General features: G+C 44.8%; 1 protein-coding gene across 1 annotated transcript; it reads right to left on the reverse strand.

The window, feature by feature from the left end:
* Positions 1-5,219: 5,219 nt before the first annotated feature.
* On the reverse strand, positions 5,220-7,842 carry LOC130525994 (uncharacterized). The gene is made up of 2 exons (XM_057033308.1): positions 7,814-7,842; positions 5,220-6,290 (listed from the first exon to the last, which is right to left on the reverse strand). Exons 1-2 carry the CDS (start codon positions 7,840-7,842, stop codon positions 5,399-5,401), a joined length of 921 nt encoding a protein of 306 aa, XP_056889288.1. The 3' UTR covers positions 5,220-5,398.
* Between the last annotated feature and the right edge of the window lie 3,170 nt (positions 7,843-11,012).

Here is an 11,012-nt window from a genome sequence, read left to right on the forward strand (position 1 = left end):
TATATTGTCTATATTTCTGATTTAAAGATTGATTGATTAAATTTCCATTTCAACCCTTCCTTCTGCACTCAATTTACATTTCACAATCAAATTCCATTTAAACTGCACAAGTAATGCTCCACTCTGCTTGCTCTCGTTACCCTATCTCCCATTGTATTCCTTTAATTTCCCATTCTATGTAGTCCAGAGACAATAATATAATCATCATATAAATTCAATGAATCTTTATTTCTAGATCATATTTTACAATCAAAAATTGCCTCTAGGTTCTTTACACATACCCAGGGCCTGACCCCTAACTCCAACAAACAACACAAAAAAAACATCCCCTTTAACAGGAAGAAACCTTGAGCAGGACCTGGCTCCTCTGGGGGAACCTCCTGCTCATGGCAAGCTAAGAAAATGAGCTAAGATAGATAAAGGAGAGAACAGACATACATCATTCATGCAAGTACATTAAGTAAACCATATCAAAGCTACCGTAATTTCACGACTATAAGGCGCACCTAAAACACTGAGATTTTCTCAAAAATCGACGGTGCGCCTTATAGTATGGAGCACCTTGTGTGTGGACTGAGTTCCAAAATCTGCTGTGCGCCTTTGGTGGGTGCACTACGGTAAACGCTCCGCCAATCGATTAGCGGCACACCTACGCGTAAGGACCCCCTAAAATGGCGCCGGTCAAGCGAGACGTGTATGAATGAGGCTTAATTTTTAACTGCAGGCCATCGAATATGCGGCTAAAAATGGCAATCGAGCAATCTTAGTGTTTTCGCTTTATGAGGAGGCGGCATCTCTCCATACGCGCAAGGACAACTGTTGCGCAGCGGCTGCCCACGGATTACCAGGAGAGGGTGGCCATCTTCCGCACCTACTGCCGCGACAAGATGTTGAGAGTTGAATTTAACTTTAAATTTTAGTTAAATTCAATCACCCATGTGTAAGGTGTTGATTTTTTTCAGGACCCGAAAACAGGCAAAATTCAGTGGTAAAAAGTCCAAAAACAAAGTCTTTATTGAAATATTAATTAGAAAGTCCTCCTGGATTGCAGGGAAAGCACTTGTCCAGTCCTCCAGGGCGCACAGTGAGCTCCATTGTGGAGCCAACACGGGAGCCAGGTCCTGCCTGTTCTTCCCTCCAGCAGGGCACCATGGAGACCTTGAACGAGCTGGGAGAGGTGTTACTATGGGTCTTGTCAAACGTGAAGAAACAGGAGTCAGATTTACCATTCAGAAACGACAACTCTCCTACGCTGGTAGATGGGCGCTCTGTCCTTAAATAGGTGGCCAGATGTAGATTGCTGACAGCTGTAGCAATTTGTCTGCTTCTCCACGCCTGCTACAGGAAGAAACAAGCAGGACCACAACACACGACCTGGAACCCTGGACCCTAACATTATCTCCCCCTCAGCCTCCAGGTGGCCTACCGGGCTTGTCCAGGCGGGCGGGCGGGCGGGCGGGCGGGCATCCATCCATCCATCCATCCATCCATCATCCATCCATCCATCCATCCATCTTTATTTATATAGTGTCTTTTACAATCAAAATTGTTTCTGGGCGCTTTACAGAAACCCAGGGCCTAACCCCAAACAAGCAACAGTGGCAAGGAAAAACTCCCCTTTAACAGGAAGAAACCTTGAGTAGGACAAGGCTCATGTAGGGGGCCCTCGTGCTGATGGCCGGCTGAGAGGAGAGGAGAAGAGAGCAGAGGTAGAGGAGAGAATAGGCACACATAGTCCACAGAGTACATACAGAAATACATTATATTTAGTAATGTAGGCTGCCGGAAGGGTCAGGTTGATTGGGTCAGCGGGGTCAGAGGTCTGAAGGCGGCGATACCTGCAGATGAATACAGAAGGGGGGGGGCAGAAAAACTACACAGGAAATAACATCACTAGTCTACGTGATGAGGAGGAGAGGAGAGGAGAGGAGAGGAGAGGAGAGGAGAGGAGAGGAGAGAGGAGAGGAGAGAGGAGAGGAGAGGAGAGGAGAGGAAACCATGACCCAGTGGGGTTACAGAGGCCTGTCAGGTGATCATGTGTCTGGGCCCCGGCAGCCTCGACTTATAACAGCATAGCTAGGATGTTAACCTTATGATTAGACGACCCCCTAAGTGTGATAGTTCGTCTGTCTAGGATAATAATAGCAACTACAGAATTAGTGATAATAAGCTTTTTCAAATAGGTAGGTTTAAGTCTAATCCTAAAAGTAGAAAGACTCTGGAGACCACAAGTAGACCAGCATTCTGAGAGCGGAGTGGTCTATTGGGCAGCCAATGAAGAGATGCCAGTACAGGTGTTATGTGATCTCTTTTGTCAATACCTGTCAGAACTCTAGCTGCAGCATTTTGGATCACCTGGAGGCTTCTTAAAGAGCTGTTTGGACACCCTGATAATAAAGAATTACAATAGTCCAGCCTGGAAGTAACAAATGCATGGACTTTTCACTTTTCAGCGTCATGCCACGTCAGTAGTTTCCCAAACTTTGCGATGTTTCTCAGGTGAAAAAAGGCACTACTAGAGACTATTTTAATGTGTGAGTTAAAGGACAGATTTTGGTCAAAGGTTACTCCAAGATTCCTCACAGAGAGACTAGATGCTAAGGATATACCATTTAGAGTGATAATGTGATCTAATCTATCCCTGAGAGGTTCAGGTACATGACCTCAGTTTTTTCCTGAATTAAGGAGAAGGAAATTTGAAGACATCCAAGTCTTTGGACATCAACAGGCCACTAAAATAGTTCATCCAGCACTCCATGAAGCTGTGGAACATGACTCTGGAGGCCAACTCAAAGCCAATTGCGCGGGTGAGCATCAAATGTGACATATATCAAGGAGATGCTCTGTCCCCCCTGCTGTTCTGCATAGGCCTAAACCCCCTCAGCCAGATCACCACCAAGAGTGGCTATGGGTACCAGTTCCGAAGTGGAACAACCGTCAACCACCTCCTCTACATGGATGACATCAAGCTCTATGCCAAGAACTAGCGTGACATCGACTCTCTGATTCACCTCACTAGGATCTACAGCAAGGACATAGGGATGTCATTTGGGCTAGATAAATGTGGGCGGATGGTATCTAGAAGAGGAAAGGTGATCGCAACTGATGGGGTTGACCTACCTGAAGGGAACATCACAGATATGCAGGACAGTTACAAATACCTGGGGATCCCGCAGGCAAGTGGTAACCATGAGGAGGCAGCTAGGTGGTCAGCCACAGCTAATTACCTACAGAGGTAAGAGCACCTCACAATGCACAGGGGGTGCAGGAGGGTTTTACCCTAAGTCCAGAATTCCTGAGGCTGTACACAAAGCGAAAGGAAGGGGGCCAAGGACTAGTGAGTGTCCGAACTACTGTCCAGGAGGAAACAACAAGCCTCCGAGAGTACATCAAGATGATGGCCCCCTCTGACCCACTGCTGAGTGAATGCCTCAGGCAACAAAAGCCCACCAAGGAGGAGGAACCTGAGGGGCTATCATGGAAGGACAAGCCCATGCATGGAATGTACCACCGACAAATTGAGGAAGTGGCTGATATCGAGAAAACATACCAGTGGCTGACAAAGGCCGGACTGAAAGACAGCACAGAGGCACTACTCATGGCTGTACAAGAACAAGCCCTGAGCACGAGAGCAATAGAGGCCAGGGTCTACCATACCAGACAAGAGAAGACCCGAGGTGCAGACTGTGTGGAGATGCCCCTGAGACAGTCCAGCACATCACAGCAGGGTGTGTTGGATCGCAATACCTTTCAAGTGTAGCTGCTAATCTGCGTGTTCTTTGAATGAAGACTTCAAGAAGAAAAATGCCAATTTCAAAATGTATTTAACAATAGAACCAATTCGAGATACAAATATTACAGAGCTCCAGGCCAGTTCATAACCCTAGCAACAACAGAGTCAATTGCCAGGGCACGAAGTCTGACAACCTAACTATCCCTTGGCCCAGTCTTTTATAGAAACACACATGCAAATTCTCAATGTTCATGGAATCCAATCCAGTTCCTCTGCTGGGATGACCTCGTCCTCTTCTTCCAGCCTCCTTTGGTGTTGATACAGTCCTTCTTGTCCATTATCTTCCCAGGTGGCCAGATCAAAGTTCCCATTCTTTATGCAAATAAGATCACCAACCCCACCATGATGTCCCGTTTATGATGGGTGTTTAACACCCCCTGCCTGACTGGCTCCTGAGAATACAATGGAACAACAAACAACAATCAACAAAGGAATGTCTCTGATCCTTGTTATAGTTGCCAATGAATCTACCATGCCTAACTTCTAAGAGAAGACAGGAACATATGGTAAAACACATACAACAAGATAAAGACAATTCTCATCAATCCCCCTTTTGGCCTAGCCTAAGCTAGGCCAATACAAACAATTGATTGACAACTCCTCTTGATGTAATCAAGGATAATAGAAGTTCAATCATGGTGCCGTCTTCTTTAGATGTTCCTCGATCTGTCCAAGCGTTCTCTGTGAATTACCTGCTGGGGTACATTGATTCCAATAATACCAGTGTTAGGGTTAAGGTGTTAGGGTGTTAGTATGTTAGGGTTAACATGTGATGTTCACTCTGCAACTTCAAAGGGACCAGTCCACCTGTGCTCTGACCACTTTCACTTGATGACTCTCAGAAGAACCCACTCAGCTGTGTGTGGAATTCCTGGATCCTTACTGACTGTGGTTACAGAGGTTGCCTGTTGGGAGAAAACTGAGAGAGTCGTTTTTAGTTGAACAAATTAAGATTTATATTACATAAAAGTGCTGGGCTGGCCTATGGATTTTCTGCTCCTGGTCCCGGAAAGGGAACACCCCACTCGAGCTCAAAGGGGGTGAATCCTGTCCGGGAGCTTAACAGAGCTTCTTACTGACATCAAGGCTATTGGAAGCGCCTGTGTCCATTTCATTCCACTGTGAGCACATATCTTGCCAATTTTGCTCTTCAGTGTTTGATTCATTCTTTCTACCTTTGCCTAACACCTTCTCTACTTGTAAATCTTTATTCTTAAAATGAGTTCCATTATCAGACCTAATTTGTTTGGGGAAACCATGTGCCGGATTAATCAAAAATGTAATAACACTTTTTTTTGCATCTTCTGCTTTTACGGGAACCGCCTCTGGGTAGCCAATGTATGCATCCACTGCCACCAAGAGGTATCGGAACCCATTGACTTGGACTATCATATCAGTGAAATCTATAATTTTCCTTGCCCTGCCATGGAAACTTACCCTCATGTGGTCTAATTGTTGATTTTACGTTAAAGTGTGTGCATATTGAACATTCTCTGCATCATTCGAGGTTTCCTGCAGTGTGTCAGGACGTGGGCCTCTTCCAGAACGACATCTAACAGAGCGGGCGGGAGAACAGGTCTGCCGTCTGGGACCCGCCAAATTCCTTCAACTTTCACAGCCCCCCTTTTCCTTCCAATCAGTTTTTTCATGTGGAGAAGCTTCTTCTTGATCACAACTAAGTCTTTCCCTGTCGTATCTTGGAAGCATTTCATGAACCGTTTTCTCTACCAACAACAAACTGTAACTTGGTTTATAACCTGCTGCCTTCGTTGCTGCCTGATCTGCCGCCTCATTACCTTTTCCCTCTAAAGAGTTCTCCTTGCTGTGACCTTTGCACTTTACAACTGCGACCTCCGCTGGCTCCACGAGTGCCCGTGCCAATTGCCTCATCTCTGCTTCATGTTTTATAGGAGAGCCTGATGCTGTGTTAAACCCTGCCATATTTATCCCTTCATGTGTGTATGTTATGTGTGGTGCAGTTAAAATCTTGTCCATCTTGGTCTGTCTAAGTGAGGTCATGGTGAATGCTGCTGAGCTAACCAGTGATACCACACTATGTGTTGTAAGAACTGTCAGAGCATAACCCATCACTAAATGTGCTGTTTTTTGTAAAAGTTTTGCTACCCCTGCTACATGCCTTACACATGGTGGCTGCCTGTTTTCAATGGGGTCCAGCATTATACTTGCATACATTAATACTTTCCTGTTACCCCCTTTTTTCTGAAAGAGAACACCATTTGCTGTATGTTCTCCTTCAGAAACATCCAAAAAGAAAGTATCCTTATAATCTGGAACTGCCAAATGTGCAGCTGTGGTGAATGCCTGTTTAAGTGCAATGAATGCTTTCTCTCCCTCAGTTGTCCATGTTAGCCGGGCTGTCAAATCACGCATTCCCTGTTCATTCACCATTGTACGTAGGGGTGTAGACTTTTCTGAATATATAGGAATAAAATGTCTACTATAGGTCGCGAGACCCAGAAATGACAACATTTCCTTTACAGTCTCTCATACCACTCATTCTGTTCAGCAGTAAAGTCAACCTGCGCAGCCACACCTTCAGGCCCAACACACAAACACGGTGATGTAATCATCCAGAAATTTCCTGATAACTTTTCTCTAAACACATCCTGATAGACCTCATTATTCCCACGGTCGTAAAATAGGGTGACATGATAGGGATCAACTGGCGGGGCAAAGGGACTTAGCATCGACAACCAGGGCCTCCAGCTCTGAAACAATGCCACAACCCCGACACCAGGTGAGGTCTCAGGTTTCCCCAATAAATATCCACCCACACCCCCTGTTCTGGAGAGGGTGTCGGACTCATCAGCATTTGTCCCTTCACACCTTGGTGTGAAATACAGCAGTTCAGTTTCAGTCCATTAGGAAATTGCACCACAAGACCTTTGTCTCCACACAGAATTGCTGCTCCTGTCCTCACAAGGAGATCTCGTTCCAACAGGTTGATAGGGCCATGTTGTGAAATGACAAAGGGTGCAACACAGTCTGTCCGGCAAAATGAGTCACTAATGGCACCAAAAACGGCAGTCTCTCCGGTCTCCCTGAGAGCCCCACAAGCTCGACGGTGTCAGATGAGATCGGCTCCGGTGATAAATTCCATGAGATAGTGGAACACTGCCTGGTACATCCGGATAGTTGCGATATGGACAGTCCCTTTGCCAATGACCATACCCTTTGCAGGCGTGACACTGATCTCGGCCTAAGTACCCGTCTATCAAGCCGTATCCCTGCCCACCGTGTCTCCCACACATGCCTCCCCTTGGACTGACCCAATACGGGTTTATCAGAGCAAAATCCTGTTGCGGACATAACTGATCTGGCTGCACCTGCCGAGGAAACTGCTGAACCATCTGTTTCTCTTCCTTTTGTTTATCATTAAGTTTTTTCCGTGTCTCATCTAACTGTATTTTTAGGAGCTGTTCCTGCGCTGTAATCACCTCCTCTTTCTTTCCCTGTTGTTTAGCTTTAAATGTGTTGATGTGGTGTGAAAGATGACTCTCCCAGACATCCGCTGTGCTGCCTGGAAGGTCAGGATTTCCTTCCATGGCTTCTTTCACTAACTGTGGAAGTCCTAAAATTATGGCCTGACAGAACAAAGTGGTGTGTAGATTATCTGAGCCAGGATGGCACCCTGTGGCACACATCCATTCCTCTTTACACCTCGTAAGGAACCCATGTGCCGACTCACTTTCCTCCCACTTAAATCTTAAATTCTGCATTGCTCCTGGAGATATTGGAAATACCTGTCTCATAGCTTCACCAACCCTGGTTGCACAAGGTCCAAAACGTGCAGCATTAGGTCTGTCTTTAATGCCTGCTGCTACTTCAACTTTATCCAAATCCCAGAGAGAGACTTGTACTAAAATCCTCTAAAGTCTCCCATCGCCAACTGCATGCTCTGTGTTAAACTAAAAAGGCTGGACATCCACTTGCCGCCTCTTTCTGCGGGTGGGGGCATCTTATCCACTAAACAATTGAATGTCTCCGAAGTTCCCACACTGTCTCATGTAACTCCTGCAGTTCTTCATCTCTGTCCACATCTAACTGACCACTGTTAATAGTCAAAACTGGCAATTGATATGGGGGTGGGGAAGAGGTAGTAGGTAATGATGGGTAAAGAGTGGTGTTAAATGTCAGTGTCTGGTTTGGATCTTTTAATAAAGGCTTCTCTACATTGGGCACTCGTGTGACCCCCCTAGATCTGCAATAGTGCACCGCTGCACCTGCCACAGCCACAACATGTATCCTTCGACGCTTATCTTCTAACTCCTTACCCTGTTTTTTCCATGATTTCCCTGCTATAAACCCTAATTTTGGATTATCAAGATGATCCTGTAATATGGTGTGAATTTCTGACTCCCACTTACACAATGCTTCAGCTAAATTAACCTTCACCTCTCAAGGGGGAAGTATCTTTTGCTTCTGAGCTTCCTTCCACAACTTTTTTATTGCATCCAATTCTCTCTCCCTGTCCTCTTCTTTCATGCCACTCACCACCTGATCAAGAGTCCACTTCCACTGTTCTTCCGCAGACCGAGGATAGGGAGAACATTCTCCCTTATCCCAGCACGATTTACCACATTCGAGTTCCATCTTTAACTATGCTCCCAAGTGAGATTGAATGTGAATGACTCCAACGGTCAACTCAATGCCTCAGTGAAACAAGCTTCTAGATCAAACGTCTTTGATCCGGTTCCACTCTGGGGGTTAATTCCCAAGGACAAAGAGCCTTTTAATTCACGTTCACTCTGGCACTTTTCCAACCCACACAAAAACACAAATCTCGGGCGTCGGGAGTGTCCGTCCCGTCAACTGCGCTCCGAGTCCCAACCCAAATCTTTTTCATATACAGTGCTGTGTATACAGCAATACAGCACTGTACTAGCTCTACTAGTCTATTCCCTGTTTTTTCAACAGTATTTCCGGCCTCTAACCGTCTATTTTCCGGACTCTAACCATAATTCCCTGTTTTCTCAACAGTACTTCTGGCCTCTAACCGTCTATTTTCCGGACTCTAACCGTAATTCCTGCAGTCGTTTCAATATTTTCTATATTTGTATCTGGAATTTATAACTAGGACACTTCAATTGACAATGACGACAAATTTTTGGAAATTGCCAATGTGCAGAACTTTTGATTAAACAGGTGTCTGCTTACCTTTTATTAGGGATCCCTTTGTCGTCAGTTGTCCTCCGAAGTGACCGTTGCTTAATTCTTTGCCTCAGATGACTTCTCTGTCTTCATCACGTCGGGGTCACCAAATTGTTGGATCGCAATACCTTTCAAGTGTAGCTGCTAATCTGCGTGTTCTTTGAATGAAGACTTCAAGAAGAAAAATGCCAATTTCAAAATGTATTTAACAATAGAACCAATTCGAGATACAAATATTACAGAGCTCCGGGCCAGTTCATAACCCTAGCAACAACAGAGTCAATTGCCAGGGCACGAAGTCTGACAACCTAACTATCCCTTGGCCCAGTCTTTTATAGAAACACACATGCAAATTCTCAATGTTCATGGAATCCAATCCAGTTCCTCTGCTGGGATGACCTCGTCCTCTTCTTCCAGCCTCCTTTGGTGTTGATACAGTCCTTCTTGTCCATTATCTTCCCAGGTGGCCAGATCAAAGTTCCCATTCTTTATGCAAATAAGATCACCAACCCCACCATGATGTCCCGTTTATGATGGGTGTTTAACACCCCCTGCCTGACTGGCTCCTGAGAATACAATGGAACAACAAACAACAATCAACAAAGGAATGTCTCTGATCCTTGTTATAGTTGCCAATGAATCTACCATGCCTAACTTCTAAGAGAAGACAGGAACATATGGTAAAACACATACAACAAGATAAAGACAATTCTCATCAGGTGCAAGATACTAGCAGGCAAGACATACATGGAGCGGCATAACCAGGTGGCTGGCATAGTGTACAGGAACATCTGCACTGAGTATGGACTGGAGGTCCCAGGGTCCAGGTGGGAGACACCCCCGAAAGTGCTGGAGAACAAGCAGGCCAAGATCCCGTGGGACTTCCAGATCCAGACTGACAAGATGGTGGTGGCCAACCAGCCTGACATAGTGGTGGTAAATAAACACCAGAAGACAGTGGTGGTGATAGATGTAGCAATCCCAAGTGATAGCAACATCAGGAAGAACGAACATGAGAAGCTGAAGGAGGAGATCGAGAGAATGTGCGGCATTAAGGCAACAGTGGTCCCAATAGTGATTGGGACACTATGGGCAGTAACACCCAACCTGAGTAGATGGCTCCAACAGATACCAGGAACCACATCAGAGTTCTCTGTCCAGAAGAGCGCAGTCCTAGGAACAGCTAAGATCCTGCGCAGAACCCTCAGACTCCGGTAGAGGACCCGAGTCTGAAGGAAGGAGGCACCGCCCAGGAGGCTGAGGAAGAGATTTTTTTTTATATATGTGTGTGTGTATACACAGTTGTGTTTGTATAGTTGTTTAAATTGGTATATAATTGTGCTTCTGTTAAAACATGAAAATAAAGACTGGTGTGTGAGTGTATCCGATGGCCTTGACAACTGTCTCCATCCCCATCTTTCTCTCTTTAATGTGGCTCCAGATGGATATGGTGTTTCCATGACAACCACATGAAGAAAGTGATGATTTATTTAGAGACTCCATCTGTTCATTTGCTTTTTCTCATATTTTATGAAACAACATAGGCATCTGACAGGAAGCTGTCTTTGGTCAGTCTGAACAAAAAGATCATCATCACCATCATTAAAATTAGGTGGAAGGTGGAAGCCAGGCTGAAAAGTTATTGGGTTTGCTATTGTGTTTGTGTTTGATGAGCTATTTTTAACTTTCATTCATGACCTCATCTGTGTATGTTTTTTGTTGTTTAAGCCTTGTAATCTGGGTTATGTTGCTTAAGGTCATTTAACATTAGATACATAGTCACATATCAAAATATTAAAATAATGTAGAAGCTAGGGTTTGTATAGACAGAGCATAGATCATGTATATATTTTTAGATTCGGTTGGTTAGTTTGGGCCGAAGAACCTTTCACCACTGAAAATGCTTAGGACTTGTCTTACCCCGAACAACAATCTAAATAGATTTAAAAAAAAAACCATTTAATATAATTCATAAGGTTTATTTCAGCTCAAAATTAACATTTAAAACAGAAATAAGCTCTTGTAGACATATTTGCAAATCTTTTTT

This window comes from Takifugu flavidus, chromosome 5, assembly GCF_003711565.1.
Source record: "Takifugu flavidus isolate HTHZ2018 chromosome 5, ASM371156v2, whole genome shotgun sequence".
NCBI lineage: Eukaryota > Metazoa > Chordata > Actinopteri > Tetraodontiformes > Tetraodontidae > Takifugu > Takifugu flavidus.

Excerpts from the sequence above, each read along its gene's own strand:
- LOC130525994 (XM_057033308.1), bottom strand. The coding sequence starts at position 7,842 with ATGAAGAACTGCAGGAGTTACATGAGACA. Across the intron at positions 6,291-7,813 it reads TGCAGGAGTTACATGAGACA|AAAGGAAATGTTGTCATTTC; the intron begins GTGTGGGAACTT and ends ATGAGAGACTGT.